Here is an 18,620-nt window from a genome sequence, read left to right as displayed (position 1 = left end):
TCCCCCTTGCTTATATATGGGTCTATTGACCATGTTTTGGCTATGGTTGATATACCATATATATCTTTATGGCATGCCCTTAAAAGGAATGAAAATGCTTTCTCATTTGCAATATATTTCGCTCCTTAACTACAAATATTTTGATTCATATGATCGATATCTTTATGGAAGGCAAACACGTAATTCTCATAAGAAGTCTAGCATTACACACATGGGTGAGCCTCTACCTCTTGTTCATTCTAATGTATGTGGTCCCATGCCTCGTCAATCACTAGGTGGCGCAAAGTACTTTGTGACTTTCATTGATGATTATTCGCATAAGGTTTGAGCATATCCCTTAAAGTAGAGATCAGATGTATTAACTACCTTTCAACATTGGCTTGTTCTTGTTGAGAACTAGCCTAGGTATAGACTAAAATGCCTAAGGTTAGATAATGGGGGTGAATATGTCTCTATAGCATTTGAGAAGTTTTGCAATGGGTAGGGTATTAAGCATTAGGTAAGGGCCCCTTACATCCCACCCTAGAATGGTATTGCAGAGTGCATGAATAGGATGATTCATGAGAGACTCTATAGTGTGCTTAGCCATGTAGGCTTATTATAACATTTTTTGGCTGAGGTAGTTCCTACTATTGTACACTTGATAAACATATCCCCATGCACTACTATTGGTTGTCAGGTTGCAAAGGAGGTATGGTCTGGAAAACCTCCATCATATGCTTATTTGCATGTCTTTAGATGTGAGGCTTTTTTCCATGTTCCCAAGGACCAGACAATAAGTTGGATCCTACATTAGTGAAATGCATCTTTTTTGGTTATGGGGATGTAGGCGAGATGGGCTATCACCTATGGGATTTGCAGGCTTAGAAGGTCATTCACAGCCATAATGTTGTTTTCCATAAAGAGAATATGCATAAGTAGCTTAAGTAGGTAGTTGAGGTATGCATGGTGATATTTTAGGAGAAGCCTCTTGTTACCATATAGCTAACTAGACATGCTACAACTATGATGTTCCATTGGCCCATGATCGTGATGTTGGATAGGAAATAGAGACTCCACAACCTGTTTTGAGATGATCTATTAGAAATTAATCAATTTGTGCCCTCCATAGGCCGATATCTACTAGAGATAGACATCATCTTGATCGGTTTGAGCCCTCCACAAACTATGTTATGGTGATGGATTGTGATGAGCCCCTTACTTATGAAGAGGCCATGCATAAATGTGATAGTCACTCTTGGGAGAGGGCCATGTAGCCAGAGTATGACTCATTGTAGAAAAACCATATATGGGATTTTTTTCCTTTGCCTAATGGGAAACATGCATTGTTGTGCAAGTGGGTGTACAAGTTGAAGAGTACCCTTAGACACCCCAAGCCAACATATAAGACCAAATTAGTTGCTAAGGGTTTTAAGTAGGAGCATGTTGTTGACTTTGATAAGGTATTTTCTCATGTACTCAAGATGACTACCCTACACTTAGTATTGGCCTTGGTTACTTGGTTAGATTTGGATCTCTATTTGATGGATGTTAAGATGGCTTTCTTAAATGGAGACTTGCATGATGAGATCTATACGCAACAACCTAAGGGCTTTCAAGAAAAGGGTAGGGAACACCTACTGTCTAAGTTTAGAAAGAGTATTTATGGTCTTAAGCATGCACTTAGGGAATGATATCATAAGTTTGATCCATTTATGCAGTCACATTTTTACTTCCACAATGATATGGATTCATGTCTCTACATGAAGAAGGCTTGTGATGACAACCTTATTATCTTGGTACTTTATGTGGATGATATATCGATTGTTGGAGAGCTCATGATGATGACCTAGATGCTTTAAAAACTCAACTCAAGAAGAGCTTTGAGATGAAGGACACGGGGTAGGCCTCACATATTCTTGGGATATCCATCACACACGATTGGTCTTAGGGGCTTCTTTACTTATCACATAAGGAGTACATTCAAAAGGTCCTTGAGCACTTCCATATGCAAGATGTTAAGTCTATTGGCTGTCCTTCACCTTCCCATGTGAAGGTCAATTAGGTAGATTGTCCCCAGTTAGTTGTCCCTAGTTAGATGAGCAAAAGGCTAAGATGGCCAAGATCCCTTATGCATCAGTAGCAAGTAGTTTGATGTATGCCATGACAGCCACTTGCCCTGACATAGCATTTGCACTGGGAGTTGTGGCATGCTATATGGCTACACCTAGCTAGCAATATTGGGCCACTATGAAGGGTATTATGAGATACCTAAAAGGCATTGTAGATATGAGGATTTGCTATGGTAGTCAGGATACTACAATCATGGGTTACACTAACTTCGATTGTGCAAGACATGCTGATAATAGCAGTCCACCTTTGAATATGTCTTCACTTTTGCTGGAGTGATGTTTCTTGGATGTCTAGGGTGCAAAAATGCACGTCATTATCTACTACTAATGCAAAGTATGTTACAAGGACATCCTATGGTTAGGTCGTCTGGTGGTAGACCTTGGTATTATTGTTACCCCTACACTACATTTAGATTCTATGAGTACTATTCAGTTGGCCAAGAATTTGGTCTTCCATGCAAAGATAGAGCACATTGAGATGCACTATCACTTCATCAGAAAGGTGGTAAAAGACAAGTATGTCAAGCTTGTAAAGATCTTGACAACTAACGAGAATCCTGTAGATCTCTTGTCTTGACAATTGACGAGAATCCTGCAGATCTCTTGCTGTAAGGTGTTATGGCATTCAAATTCTTAATCAAGCAGCAACTTGGTTGAATGTATCTCAAATGGAAATTTGTTTATTACTAGAGTATTGACAAGAGCCAGAGGGGATTGCATTATAGGAATTGCATGAGAGAGCATGTCAAGAGGTATGACATGAAAGCATTGACAAATATCATGATACTACTAGGTCTCAAAGTTCGAATTTACATTGGCTTAGTATATATAATTCAAGCAAAGAGGAAGATATTATACCTAATTATAGCCCTTTATTGTTCATGCATGTCACACCTCTTCAATTTCAAAGAAGATTTCAAAGTTGAATAGTTGGTACTACAACATTTTTGGACCATCTTGGAACCTCTCATCAAAGGTTAAATTTTAATCATTTTCCATTGTTGAGAAGAAGAATGTAAACAACACCTTGCAACACAACTCAATGACTACAAAACCCCAAAGTCCAAGCAATGAAGTTTTTAGGGAAAAAAGAACAAGACCCTAATTATAATGTTATACATAGTGAGAAAGATGGGTAGCAAGTGATTTGAGAATATTTATAGTAATGAGGTGAAGAAAAACAATTTACAACCACACCTAATGGTAAGACAATGTATTTGTTTAGTGGTTTTGAGCTCGACCATTTCAATGATTATGATGACTCAAAGAATATATTTTCGAAAAGGGTCTAAAAGGATAAAATAATGGAGGATATTCTAAGAATGGTTAAAAGGAGAAAGTAGAAAGGCATGTTGGTTCAAGAGTATGCTAAGGAGTTATTTAATTTAATGAAGAGTTAGCTAACAAAGACAAACATTCTTAAGAGATGACTCTATCCTATTTCATTAAATGGTTGAATTGCAAGATTAGAAATTATGTTGCTAATATAAGAGAGAATCAAAATGGCAAGTTTGATGAATTTGTGCATGCTATGATAAGGGTGGAGAGAAGGCTTTGATTAAGCTGTTTGAAATGGAGCGCTAAGGATGATAGTTTGGATTCTAAGGACAAAGTGGATTCAAAATGTGAGGAAGAAGAGTGAGACTTGAGCTTAGAATCAAAATTAGAGAAGGAGCTAAAGGATTCACATGATGAAGATAGCAAGAAGAAAAGGTGCAAATGAAGAAAGCAAGGAAGAGAAGCAAGGAGTCATCTAAGGATAAGAAGGTCTAAAATGTCAATGAAGTTGGAAAAGAAAATTAAGTAGAAATTTAAAGATCCAAGAGTGACAGGTTTTTGGGGGGGGGGAGAGATTCTTGTCATATATGTCAAAGAAATAGACATGAACCCACAACATGCTAGTATAATCCTAATATTAGGGGTAGCCAACTAGCACACATGATGTACCCAAGAATAAGACTACATGAGCTTGTATAAAGCACAAAGCTCACGAGCTCAAAGTTTCCATTGGTACCAATAGGAGAAAGTAAATGGGCATGGTATCATTTCTCAACTTAGTTATAATGTCTTTATACATCAAAATTTCCTATACTTGAAACCCACTCTATTTTAGGAGGTGTCCATCTTAATGATCTAGTCCCCTAATATGGTCCATTACTTGGGTCAAGCCTTGATCATTTGATCACGCAAGACTCTAGTGTTTCAATAGCTACCATTAATATAGTTGAATCTTACTTTATTTTAGGAGGTGTCCATCTTGATTGTTTAGTCCCCCAAGTCTCCAACATGTTCTTATCATGGACCACTACATGTATACGTAAACTAGTCAACCATCTTACATGGTTTTGGAATGTGTCATCCATGCACATTGTATCATAATTATGCCACACCATATTGCTACACTAATAGGAATAGTAAGAGAGTGAGGTTATTTAGGTCTAGTCTAGAAGTTGTAACAAACATGATGCTTCAAACTATCAAAATAAATTTGGATTATTGGCAACTTTTGACATGTTCTTTGCATGACATATTGTGAATATCAAAATTCATCCTTTTTGACATATGTACAAACATTTTTACTAGTTTATGTTTGAAAGGGCAATGTAATAACCAATTTCAAGTTATTTTCATGTCTTAGATTATGGGAAATGTAATAACTACTTCATGTTTGAAAGGGCAACATAATAACTAATTTCATGTCTTAGATGATGGGGTTTTTTTGGAGAAGTAAAGGAGAAAAGAAGCTATATGAATGTGAAACAATGCTTGGAGAATTCAAAATCAAATGGACCACTTATTTATAGAAAAGGCCAACTTCTTCAACAACAATGATGGCATGTCTATCACTATTAAGGTGATCTTTTAATAAAATGCAATGTATCCACTCAGAGATACTATGTAGATATGAACTTGGTAGGACATAACTTCCCTATACTAAATGGATGCAAGTAGTTTCGATAGAGCTATGCAATGTTTGCATTGGACTAGAAGATTATTTGGGAGTTGAAAGCAATCAACGACCATTATAGTGGTGCCTAATGGAGGCTTGGACATGGTGAGCTATGAGTTATCCTTTGAATGCTTACTTGGTAGACATTGCAAATGAACCAAAGCAATACTCTTTATTTCTCATTCATGCACTAATTTGCACAAAATTGTGAGCAACCATACTTTTGAATTTCATGAAGATACTTATATTTTTAAGGTTAGAACAAAGAAGGGATTTGAATTCAACACCTATAGGCATGTTGTATGCATCAATTCCTAATAGCTCAAAGAAGATTATGATATGTCTTTTATTTTTATGCAACAAAGGGAAAGAGAGGGATATGAAGCGAAACACCATATAACATCATAATAGAACAACGTGCCCATACCCAGGTTCTAACACATCACCTTTTCTTACATATTAGCAACATGATAGTGAAATCTTATTAAGACCATGTAAAGTGTGGGGTTGATGGTCCTATAAGAATACGATAGGCTATGTAGAAATACTAAGTATAAGAACCTTTCATACTAAAATAATATGTGCAATTCCATTGACTTGGATCACATGATCAACTACCTCTTTCTAAACTTTCTAGTTATAAAGGGCATTAGATATACAATGTTTGGGTTTAATTGTGACATGATTGTGATGATGGAGTGTGGCCAATAAAAGAGAACATGGTTAGGTGCTTCATGTGTGGTGTTGTGGACTCAAACACATGTTCCACTAGTTGTGTCTTCATTGAACTTCCTCATTTGTTTATGATTGGATGGCCATTAGTTTTACCCCAATATCTATTTTTTGTAGCATTCGCTTACAACATAAAAGAAAATTCATTTTCTATTCCCCCTTTCATCTCAAGGGTGAAACTTGTGGTGATAGTGAGTTGTAAGGACAATCCAATTATTATACTAGGGTATGGGGGCTAATTATGCTACACCTTAATTGAGGTGTACTATATTTACTTTAGTAGCATAATGTGCAACTTTTGGGGACATGAAAAGCAGACAAAACTCCTTGCAAGGTATGAGCTCATGTGATGGCGATTGAACATGTTTCAAAGGACAACCTTGCAATCCACTAAAAGAGAAACACATCTGAATGTTTATACATATGTAGACTTGGGGAAAATTCATATACAACCAATAGTTTCATATGTTTGAGCTTGGCATCTTGACTGATATCTACTCCCCATGTCATCACACTTGAACTGCTAAACCATACGCCATAATATGTTACTAGTATGTGCTAGCCACAAAGTGTAACATTATCGGGGCATGTTATGCGATTGTCCCCTTTATCTTATTGGTTCTTTTGAGAGAGAGAGAGAGAGAGAGAGAGAGAGAGAGAGAGAGAGAGAGAGAGAGAGAGAGAGAGAGAGAGAGAGAGAGAGAGATTGATTGATTCAACAATCCATCCTACAAAGGGGGTTTTCTAAAACCACTTGTCAAACTTTTCATTGAAAACTAGAAACTATTGTAGACAATGTGTAGGTGTTCAATTTTTAGTGAGTTTTCAATTTGAAATAGACTCCATTTGGTCTTTTCAAATATAAACCATTACCCCTCTCTCTCTCTCTCCATGAAAAAAGGAACTAGATATAGTGTATAAAAAGTAAAACGTATACAAACAACATGGCAAAAGAGACAATGGAGAAAATAACATAATATTTAATCAAAATTGGAATGTGAAAACTTCCCAACATGACCTCCTTCCCAGAACAAAGAACCCCTACTTGTTTGGGAACCATTTTGTGTAGGAAACCCTAATGAGAACGACTTCCATGCTTTGAACCATAATTGAAAATTGGAAACACTCATATTAACTGGTCTATCACCAGAGAGAGAGAGAGAGAGAGAGAGAGAGAGAGAGAGAGAGAGAGAGAGAGAGAGAGAGAGAGAGAGAGAGAGAGAGAGAGAGAGAGAGAGAGGCCATTTGGCATGTCATTCCAAAGAGTTGCAAGGCTATTTGTTGATTTGGAGCTGATCTGGTTGGAATGTGAGCTACCACAATGGCACACCAATAGCTGGTAAAATCTAGTCCTAATCCTGTGGATTGGCAAAAACAGAGGAAGGGAATGACAACATGTAATAGGCCAACATTCTCTTTCCATGTGTAAAGTGGTCTCACATAAAATCAACAAATGCAAAGTGATCAGACCAACATTGCCATAGTTGGATCATGTGCTCAGGATTAGGTGTTTGCTGGCGACATAGAAGAAGCCCCACATCAAAGCTTGCCAGTGGGTTGCTACCGGCACTCGAGTGCTTGGTTTAGGGTAAGAGAGTATTGTGTGTGTTCTTATGCGTGCTACAAACGCACAAAGAGCATCACAGCCTGAAAGGCACCTTCTCGGACTGATTTGCTTAAAAGGCATTTTTAAAGAAACCCGACCTAGGCTAATAATGCAAAGCCATGGAGAGTTTTCTCCCTTTTGCACACAAACCGCAAAACCAAACACAAATAAATCACGAAAATTTAAAAAAAACGCCATAGCAATTCATTCACCCGAAATAAAGGAAGGAAGCACAGCACGCCTTCTGCCATCGCACCTCCTCCTCTTCTCTCTTATTCGCAGCCAAAAAAGACACACAAAAAACAGCAGCAATCAATCCTTCCATCAATCGACGAAAGGGCATTCCTTGAAAGGGGAACGATCGTCAGGACGATCGCAGGCGCAAACCGCCTTCCCATCACAACGCGGAAGCAGCAGCAGGCTCCCCCTTCTCGGCGGCTTACTTTGCTCTGTTCCTGTGGCCTCCATCATCATCCATCAACACAGGATTGCCTCTTGCTCTCCATCGCCTGCCATGACTTTGCTGGTTAGTCCGTCTATCACTTTCTCAGAAAACTTTCATTACTGATTATCACGTCCCCGCTTGTCATGTACCAATACCTTCTTAAGCCTTCTTGGTTTCCCTCTATTTGCAATGCCTGAGACTCAGTCTTGCATATTTCTCACACTTGAGAGTAATTTAACGGACAAGGTTTCACACAATTGTTTCTCCGTCTTTCTCGTTTTCCTTCGTTCGCAATGCCAAAGACTCAGTCCTGCATATATAGCAGACTGGAGAGTAATTCGATGGACCAAATTTCATGACCTGTAGCCTCATCTGCATTGATAAGCACAACTCCCAAGTGCACCATGATGCTGGATGACCTTCACAACTATTTCCTTGCGTGCCATTTTCTGTCTGACATCTAGTCCTTAAAATGTTCTTTAGCAACAAAAGGTTTTTCTGCTTCTGTTTTAGTTTTTCAATGTTATTGCTTCAAGTTACTCACGAGATTAATTACATAAGAGAAGATTAGTCTGTGAGTTGTGGGCAGCTTTGGCACGCTGGCATTTTACTTTTGAACAAAGAAAACTACATATGCACATAATTTAACCATATAAGCCAGAAGATTATATTCAACAAAGTTTTGTGCATTTCACAGTTCTATGACAAGCTTCTTCACCGGTGAGACTGCTATTTAACACGCTATGATGGATCCTTGGAATCCTTGTGGGGGCATTGGCTAAAGATGATGTTCAGTGATTGGCGAAAGAGAAGAAATGAAAGAGCAGGGACAAGTAAATGGTCTTGGATTATGCCACGGTATCAAACATCTTCAAGGCGAGGACAAGGACAGGTAGAGGTTGAGCTTTCTGATTATCAAAGGTTGCCAGAGGATCCGAGGGATCTTCTTCGAGGAGAAAGTGCAAAATTTGAAGCTATTGCTGACTTGGATGCATTCTTTGGATGGTTATATAAGTATTACTGTGATAAAGGCCTCGGGTGCATTGTTACACAGTGGGTGGTGGAACTTCTTAGTCTCGGATTTACCATTTGCTTCTCTGGATTCTTCCTTCTCATAGTCGACTGGAAAGTACTTCACACTTGTGGTGCTAATGCGGTTGAGCCGTGCAATCTTGTCAAGGAAGCCATAAAGGAAAACCCTCTCAATCCCCTGACAGTTACAAAGGGCATTGTAGTGATCTATCTGCTCTTATTTTCAGTGTATTGGGTGTTCTGTTTCTTACGATTTTTCACTCAACTAAGGCAAATACTCGAGGTTCGGCGTTTTTATCAGCATCGGTGAGTCTCAGGAAGATTCAAGATTTGTGCAGTTTGTTTTATGTTTTACATGGAAGCAGTTTCAGTATAGATGCTTTTTATATATTCATTCTAAGAAGACTTCTTGATTTGCAGTCTACATGTAAGTGACCGAGAGTTACAAGCAACATCTTGGCCAGTGCTCCTTGACAAGATAGTGCAGTTCCAACAACAGCAACGACTGTGTGTTGTACGTGAGCTATCTGTTCATGATGTAGTAATGCGCATAATGCGCAAGGAAAATTACTTAATTGGAATGTTAAACAAGGGCATACTGGCTGTTGCCCTTCCTGCATGGGTACCGGGATCAGGTCCAGTAGTACGGCATGATAATGATGGGACAGAAAGAAGGCTTTTGCTGACCAAGACATTGGAGTGGAGTTTAAATTGGTGCATTTTACAGAACATGTTTGATAGGTATTTCTTGCTGCCTTATTCCCTTTTCTCAATCAGTAGATTGGAAACAGTAGGAGTATGTCTTTAGACAAATTGTACTGGCAAAGCGGGGTATCTGATGCACATGTATAGTTGTGCTCTTTTGAAAAATAGATGGTTTGTTTCCTCATGATATGACTTCACTAGAATGGTGAAATTGTTGCCTAATTGTTAATTATTATGCCCCTCATCCTAGTGGAGTCCAGGCGAGCAAAACTGACTGGAAGTCAAAATGCAGATTTAGGATGGATGCAAGCTTGAAACTGTGTCTGATGCCTACTGGCTTGAGTAATGCAGCTGCCTCTAACTGATGCACCATAAAACAGATCCTTTGTGTTGAATCCATGTAGGTGCTACACTCAACAAAAATGTAGGCTTTACATCTATTGGGCTATGATATCTCTAAGCTTGCAAACAGGATTTAGTCTGGACGCTTCTTAGTGTGGAATAGTACTGCAGGCCTGCATTGTGTCTTTTTTATAGCGAGTGTGTGTGGATGCGTTCCATAGTGAGCATTTAAGAAGCATTGGGGGCACTCAGCACATGTGTGTGTTCAGCCTGCCTGTGCAGATCTAACAGCATGAGATGCATTGTTTTGCTGTACTTCAAAATGCAGCATGCTTAGTGCGACCAGTTCACAGTTGTCTTTCATATGCAGATGCAGTGTTTACCCTTGCTACACCTCATATAAGAATACTTCCCTCAAATATTAGTTGAGATAGCGGACAAGAGCTGAGCTGTTTTTATGAGTAGAGCTGTGGTGGTGTTCTTGGGCTAAGACTGTCATGATGGAGTATGAATGATGTGAAATGAGCTGGAGGAAAATTTGAAGTGAAGTGTAATGTTGAAGCGAGTCTTAAGATGTTGACCTTTTTTTTAATGCCATGCTTGTGGTCAACAAAATAGACCATCACCTGCACTTTGGGAGTTAATTTGTAACATTTTAAAGAAGTCAAATTCCATCAATGTTAAATAAAAACAGTGGGCATGTCATTTTTTGTAATGGAAACCTTAGAATGTGAAAAATGATTACAATAATTTATCCTTGGTGGATAATGTCCTATAAAGGCATCTTTCATATTGATATGGGTAGACTAAGATGCGCATAAAGTTTGATGTTTATTTCAGTTGTGCAGTGTGCTCATAATTTACTTGAATCATCAAGCCTTTTCCACATAAGGCTCCGCCTTTGCACAAATCTCAATTTATAGATGGGTGATGTGCTGGAGTTTTCTCAAAGTTCATAGCTACCCACCTATCTTGAGGACAAATGATGAAATTTTCAGAGTGGTTTGTATGAGGTCAAACCAGCTATTGCTGGAACACAAGAAAAGTGAACATGAATGGCCAAGCATAGATAGAGATAAGACTTGAAATATGGTGCTGTCTCGATGGCACATCTCCACTAAACATGATAGAGCTTTGACATGCCCTCTCTCCACCCACCTACCTTCACACTTACCCCTCTTTGGCTGGGAGCATATAAAGGCATACAATATCTATAGAGCCAAGAAGGACCATTCACTTTTAGGCCCAACATGATGATGTAGACCTCTGCATGATCTTGTGCTTAAGTGCATCAATAAGATCATAATGAAGCGAAAAAAAAAGAATAACTCGTATGTTACTCGTCACAGAGAGTATTAGAGGAAGATTGAGTATTTGCAAAAAACTTGAGCTAGAAACAAGTAACAACACACAAATTGTTGGAAGTTGATGTAGCAAGGGAAGCGTATATGTTGTCAGAAGTGGATGCAGTGATGGAAGCATAGACAAGTGCTGAAATAAAGTGCTAAACACAAGATAGAAGAGAAAGGAAACAAAAGAACAAAAGAATAAAAGAACAAATGAACATTGCAAAGGAAGAGAACTCAGGGATGTGCTCGGGAAATGGAATCCATATACCAAACACGAGAATGATGTGTACAATAGTCAATCACTAACTGTGTGGGCACCGGCATTGGCTCCTCTCTCCAATAGAAAGACCACTTGAAGAATGATGATGACTAAATGAGAGGAGGAGCCATGAATAAATAGGCCTAAAATATGCCAAATATGGCAATTGGTTAGCTAGCAATAAATGCCTAAATAATCACTAAAATGACCACTATAAAATGCCTAAATTACCCAATAATACAGGCATAGCCCAGATTCACACGTGTGAGTTGACTAGATTGCTAACACCCTCTCTCAGATCATGGGTGATCTGATACAATACAATGAGACAATGATAATCATACACAACAAAGAACCGTCAGAGTAGAACCATGGATACTCGAGTGGGTGATCAAGTCACCACCAAGGTGCCTCAGAGAGAACCTGAGGTCAATGTCAATCGTACTAGCTCTTGAAAATAAAGAAGTCATAACAGATCTTAGTGTGTGTCAACAATGTCTCGAAGTAGCATACAAGACCATCCTGTCAAAAATGCATCTGAACATATGTGACCATGGATTCCTCGCCTTTGGCCAAGACTTCCAAAGTGTCCCCTCATGTGAGCTTAAGACTAGGAGCCAATCCTGCTCGTTGTCAAAGAAACAACTCATCATGAACTTGGATATCAATCCCAACTCTAGGATTTGGACCTGCCAGACTTTGGTTGGTGCTTTAGGGAAACCCCTCTTTGGAACCTATGTACTTGTATACCTGTATAGATGAGGTTCACCTACTCCATCTCACCACCCTCTCACACTTCCTCTCCGGCACTAGAGAGTTGTGAGGGATGATCCCATCACCTATACTAGCAGTTTGGAAGGGAGGCCCTTGCAGCTATCGCCGGGGCCATATAGATGGAACCTAAACCTGGACTTGGAGAAGAGGAAGACTCGCCAAGAGAGTCATCATCCGGTCGTCATTATCCGTGCTTGCTCTTGTTGTAAAGTTGCTAATGTCTTGCAATCCTTTCGGAGGTGTCCTTTCATGCCACAATAATAGCACTGAGACGTCTTCTTCTTCCATGGTACAGCACCCCTCATTGAAACTGAAACCTTTAAAGTACCAGGAGATAACAGCCTCATAGAAATCTGAAGCTGAACATAGCAAAGTCTCCAACATAACACTTATAGATGAGTAAAGAATATTGGCATGCTGACCATTAGGAGGAGATGTCGGAGGAGCCATGATGAGGGAGATACTGAGAAGATGAAGAAAGACAAGGGATCTTCAGGGAGAAAAGTAGCCAAAAATACAGAGTCACAAGGATTGCACAAGTTCCAAGCAGTAAAGAAAGCACATAGAGAAAATATCAATAGTAACCAGAGTGCAGTGATGAGAACACAACAACCGGATGCACATGAACTCTCTCTAAAGCTGAGCAGTGTACCACAAAGTGAAAAGACGGACCAAAAATAACTAGAACAGCCTGAAAATATTGTCACCCAGCCTTGCACAGGAGCTAACAACCAAAATGCAGGTGCTGATCAGTAAAACGCAAGCAGCAGACACCAAAGGCAGAGTTGGAAAGGGTCAATAACAAGTCCCCAGCCCTGAAACCGGCCCAAAAAACTGAAAACGAAAATGGCAGTTTACAAAACGCTAAGAAAACAGACCAAAAATGATTAGAAGATGGTCGCTCCAGCTGGAAATCAGTTGCAGCAGTTAGAAACAGGTCCAATCAGCAGTAGAAAAGCCAAAACTTAGACCTGAAACAGTGTAAAACAGCAGCAGGAACAATGAACTGTCAGAGATCACAGCCTGGCAGGTCAGGCCAGTGCAGTCGGACAGGCAGTCGGACTGCACAGTCGGACTGCCACGTGGCAGTCCGACCTGTGCAGGCAGCCGGCTGCATTTAATGCAGCTGACATGATATTTTCTGCGCCCTGTTTTTGTCCAGATTCTGGCTATAAATAGCCGACATCTCCAGCAGTCTCCTACACTTCTCTGCTCGCAGATTACAGACCGGTGACACGCGCAGATTCCGTCTCTGTTCGCAGATTTCTGACAGGAGATAGTGCAGACTGCAGCGGACTTCGAGATGAACAGCAGGTTGCATCGTCGAGGTGGAGACACGTAGTCCAGCGCACTGCGCCCATGTATATATCTGTATATCTTTGTATTCAGCACACTTTAGACAGCAGATCTTCATCTTCCACTGTCTCTTTCTCTCTCTTCTCTCTCTGCGTTCTGTCTCTCTCAGTCCTACGCTTCCGCACTGCTGCACTCTGACATGGTATCAGAGCAGTGTTAGAGGGCTGACTGAGCGCAGAATCAACCTGAAGAGGAGTTTCTATCGCGACACAAATTTGCGTTTTTTGCGTTTGAGGGCAGACAGGAGGGCTGCGCCTTGGAACAAGGCTGAAGCGAGTGTGTCGCGCAGGAAAGGAGTCCAGGTGGTGGATTTGCTGCTGTTTACTGCTGTTTGACGCGGAGAAAGTTTGAGTTTTCAGCCTACAAGTGCAGGTTTTGCTTTTTCATCGCCTCCGGCAGGTGAAGAAGTTTCAGGATGCGGAAGAGCTTTAGCAGGCTGAGTTTTCACAGTCAGAGGGGGCTGCTTTTGCGTTTGTGAAGGCATTACAGGTGAAGATGTCTACAGAGATTGACTTGGAGTTCTAGTCGATTATGGACCGGAAGGTGCCTATTTTACCGGCTCTTCCTGCAGATCAGAAGCTCGACGGCGACAACTACCGCATTTGGCGCGTCATGATGTTGGCCATTCTTGAGTCCTATGATTTGGCGGAGCTGGTACAGGAAGAGATCGACCGGCCCTCGGTAAGAGATGAGTCCAAACTCTCTTCCAATGCTCGTGCAGAGTTGGCCAAGGCTCAGTCTCATTGGGACAAACTGAATTCCAGGATTCGTTCCTTTCTCTTTCTATCATGTACTACAGCCGTGATTGCTCACATCGAGCACTTGACGGTGGCTCGGGAGATATGGCTGGAGCTTGATCAGATGTACAATCGGATGACCCTTATGAAGCGGGTTTCTTTGGAGGTACAGATGCGGACCTTGTCCGTAAACAAGTCTTCTTCGCTGCGGGAGCACATTAACAAGCTAAGGCAGCTTCAGATGTAGGTTCAGAATGCGGGGAAGCTGATTTCCTCCGAAGACATGGCGATCACGCTACTGTCCCAGTTGCCGCCACGATTCGGTACATTTTACTCTGCCCTTATTGCTTCGGGGCGAGAGTCTACTCTTCGGTGGGAAGAGTTGGTTCCTATGGTCTTGGACCAAGAGGAACAGTTAAAGGGACAGAATGCTTCCAAGTCGGAGGCGTTGACAGGTCAAGCCTCTCAAAAGAAGAGGAAGGACCAAAAGAAGAAGAAGGGGGATAACAAGTCCAAGAAGGACAAGGACAAGGACAAGGACAAGGACAAAGACTCCACATGCCATATTTGTGGAAAGATTGGCCATTGGAAGAAGGATTGCCCTGACAAAGACAAGAAGGACACCAACAAGAAGGACACCAAGGATTCTGGAGCGGTGGCTGCACCCTCATCAGTTGCATTTCTTCATCTAGCTGTCATCGAGGACGCTTCACCGAATGCTTCTGATGCTGCGACAACGGCTTCCCAGGCTCGAGAGTGGATCGTTGATAGTTGTGCCTCCCGGCACATGACTCCTTCATCAGATGGTGTTGCCCAGTTGCGACCCTTGCGTGGGCAGATTCTCATTGGAGATAGCTCTTCAGTATCTATTGCAAGTCGGGGTAAGATGCAGCTCATTCCAGATGGACGAGGTGGTACCCATACCTCAGAGGTTTTGCATGTACCAGGCTTAGGGTACCATCTCCTGTCAGTTCATAAGATTTGCTCCCTTGGCCTTTTGGTGGAGTTTGACAGTACTACGGTGCGAGTCCTTGATCGTGGATCGAGGAAGGTTCTATCATCTGGATATGATGAGAACGGCATCTATAAATTGAAGTCTTCCATCGCCCTCCTTACTCTTCTTCTTACCTCTCAGTCACAGTCAAAGTTATGGCATGCTCAGTTTGGTCACCTCAACTATGATTATCTTCGGAGGGCGTCACGTGGACAGCTTGTTCGAGGGTTGCTGGATATAGTGGTGAGCCAGCAGCCATGTGTCTCCTGCATTCGGGGGAAGCAGCATAGGGATGCCATTCCCCACAGAGCTTCGCGGCGGTCTACTTCATCGATGGAGCTTGTATCTACGGATCTATGTGGCCCTATGAGGAATGAGTCCTTGCGCGGGAGCTCTACTTCATGCTGATCGTAGATGACTACAGCAGGATGACATGGGCCTATTTCTTGGCATTAAAGTCAAGCTTTCTCACACTTCAAGGATTGGCTTCTCTTTGAGGAGAACTGATCGGGGCGGAAGTTGAAGACCTTGCGATCCGACAAGGGCGGTGAATTTGTTTCTAATGAGTTTGCTCGGTTTTGTGCAGATAAAGGAATTCACCAGGAGTTTGCCAATACCAACACTCCTCAAGAAAATGACATTCTTGAACGGAAGAACCGCAGTGTGATCGAGATGGCGCGCACCATGATGGAGCACCGACAGACCCCTCAGGTTCTGTGGGCCGAGGCTGTGGCTACTGTAGTCCACATCCTTAATCGATCCCCTACTTCGGCCGTGGAAGGAATGACCCCGTTTGAGGCTTACTTTGGGACGAAGCCAGATGTTTCTTACTTTAGGGTCTTTGGGTGTGATGCCTATGTTCACATTCCCAAGGCTCACTGTGATAAATTTGAAGCAGCTTCCCGAAGACAGGTATTTGTTGGCTACAGCTCCTAGTCCCAAGGCTATCGATTGTATGATCCCATCAAGCGGGATGTGTACACTAGCCGCGATGTGCGGTTTGTGGAGGTTCCGGCTATATCATCGGGTAAGGAGCATCCCGTTCTTGGAGATCCAGGGGAGAGTTGGGCTTCTGCTACAGTTCCATTGGAGCCCATGCCTTTTGATTATGATTTTGTTGCTGACACAGAGTCTACTGTTCCACCGGTCACCCCTGAGGAGTTACCACCGGTGGATATTCCAGAGTCTTCTGCTGATGGAGTGAGACGAGGGGAGGTTCGGCCTCCTCCTCGATGGGCCCGTGACACACTCCGTGATTCAGGGATCGAGGGGGTTCCTGAGGAGTGGGGACCGCAGGATGGTCCGCGGCGGTCGTGGCGGCACCAGGCACATTCAACGGAGCTTGTATGCTCTAACTATTGTTTGATGACCCGTGTTATGCAGGATCGAGAGCCCACCTCTGTGAAGGAGGCTTTACAGTCCGCACCATGGAAGAAAGCTATGGAAGCCGAGTTGGAAGCTATTGAGAGGAATGGCACTTGGTCACTCGTGCCCTGCCCCCCCGAATAAGAAGGTGATTGGCGTCAAGTGGGTCTTCAAGACCAAATACCTTAGTGATGGTTCTTTGGATAAGCACAAGGCTCGCCTTGTTGCTAAAGGTTTTGCACAGCGCCCAGGGATTGATTGTCATGATACTTTTGCCCCCACAGCTCGTATGGCGACCATTAGAGCTGTTCTTGCCTTGGCTGGCCATAGGAGATGGCCTTTTTACCAGTTGGATGTGAAGTCGGCCTTCCTCAATGGTGATTTGAAGGAGGAGATCTATGTTGAGCAGCCTCCTGGCTTTGGATCTTCAGATGGGAAAGTCTACAGGTTGAAGAAGGCCTTGTATGGCCTCAAGCAGGCTCCGCGTGCATGGAACGAGAAGATTGATTCGTTCCTCCAGTCTCAGTTGGGATATCGGCGTTCCAAGGCCGATCCGCAGCTTTATGTTCACACTTCCGAGGATGGTTGTGTGCTTTTTGTCTTATATGTTGATGATTTGATTGTCACAGGTGATGATGCACAGCAGGTCCAAGAGACGAAGTCAGCTTTACATCGGACGTTCGAGATGACGGACTTGGGTCTACTCCATTTCTTTTTGGACCATGAGATTTATCAGTCTCAGAGGGGGATCTTCATCTCTCAACAGAGATATGTATAGGAGCTCTTGGTGTCTTTTGAGATAAAGGATTGTCGGGCCCTTTCTACTCCTATGGATCCGAACTGGAAGGCCACTTCCCATTCAGCTTCTCCTATGGTGGATGCTTCCCACTATCGTCGGTTGATTGGGTCCTTGATTTGGCTTCTCAACACTAGGGTTGATCTTTGTTTTGCTGTTGGGATCTTGGCAGGGTTCATGAGTGAACCTAAGACGGTGCATTGGCAGGCTGCTCAGAGGATACTTCGGTATTTGAGGGGGACGTCTGATTTAGGGATTCATTACCCCGCAGGGACAGATGGTTCAGATCTTGTACTTGTAGGTTGGAGCGACTCGGATTGGGCCGGTGATGTGGACCACAGGCGGTCTACTACAGGTTATTGTTTTACCTTGGGTATAGGTGTTATCTCATGGAGTAGTAAGAAGCAGCCCACGGTAGCCCTTTCGTCTACTAAGGTGGAGTATTGGGCCGCGTCTTCCACCACATGTGAGGCTGTGTGGCTTCGGAGATTATTGGAGGAGCTTGGGTGCCCCCAGACTCGTCCTACTTTGCTGCAATGTGACAATGAGAGTTGCATTGCCTTGGCACGGAACCCTGTTTTTCATGCCCGGACGAAGCACATAGAGATCCAGTACCACTTCATCAGAGAAAAGCTTCTGGATGAGACCATCACTGTGGAGTACTACAAGACGGAGGACAATCTTGCGGATTTGTTTACGAAGGCACTTCCCCAGGCTCTACTTCGGAGACATTCTAGACCCCTCAGGCTTCTACCCTGCCCAGGCTCTGAGAGGGGGTGTTAGAGATCACAGCCTGGCAGGTCAGGCCAGTGCAGTCGGACAGGCAGTCGGACTGCACAGTCGGACTGCCACGTGGCAGTCCAACCTGTGCAGGTAGTCGGCTGCATTTAATGCAGCCGACAGGATATTTTCTGCGCCCTGTTTTTGTCCAGGTTCTGGCTATAAATAGCCGACTTCTCCAACAGTCTCCTACACTTCTCTGCTCGCAGATTACAGACCGGTGACGCGCGCAGATTCTGTCTCTGTTCGCAGATTTCTGACAGGAGACAGTGCAGACTGCAGCGGAC

At 42.6% G+C, this 18,620-nt stretch overlaps 1 protein-coding gene across 1 annotated transcript; it reads left to right on the top strand.

Moving 5' to 3' along the window:
- The first annotated feature begins 7,546 nt into the window (after positions 1-7,546).
- LOC148008001 (autophagy-related protein 9-like) lies at positions 7,547-10,404 on the top strand. Its single transcript, XM_087674529.1, has 4 exons — positions 7,547-7,925; positions 8,542-9,182; positions 9,297-9,617; positions 10,294-10,404. The coding sequence occupies exons 2-4, from the start codon at positions 8,629-8,631 to the stop codon at positions 10,346-10,348; spliced, it is 930 nt and encodes a 309-aa protein (XP_087530655.1). The 5' UTR covers positions 7,547-7,925; positions 8,542-8,628; the 3' UTR covers positions 10,349-10,404.
- The last annotated feature ends 8,216 nt before the right edge of the window (positions 10,405-18,620 follow it).

This window comes from Lygodium microphyllum, unplaced genomic scaffold (assembly GCF_053477565.2).
Source record: "Lygodium microphyllum isolate KBCC unplaced genomic scaffold, Lygodium_microphyllum_v1.1.10 scaffold_620, whole genome shotgun sequence".
Classification (NCBI taxonomy): domain Eukaryota; kingdom Viridiplantae; phylum Streptophyta; class Polypodiopsida; order Schizaeales; family Lygodiaceae; genus Lygodium; species Lygodium microphyllum.
This window is presented reverse-complemented; position numbering and strand designations above follow the sequence as displayed.

Coding starts and splice junctions, on each gene's coding strand:
- LOC148008001 (XM_087674529.1), top strand. CDS start 8,629: ATGATGTTCAGTGATTGGCGAAAGAGAAGAAATGAAAGAGCAGGGACA. Junction 9,183..9,296: donor CGGCGTTTTTATCAGCATCG/GTGAGTCTCAGG, acceptor CTTGATTTGCAG/TCTACATGTAAGTGACCGAG. Junction 9,618..10,293: donor TTACAGAACATGTTTGATAG/GTATTTCTTGCT, acceptor TTTCATATGCAG/ATGCAGTGTTTACCCTTGCT.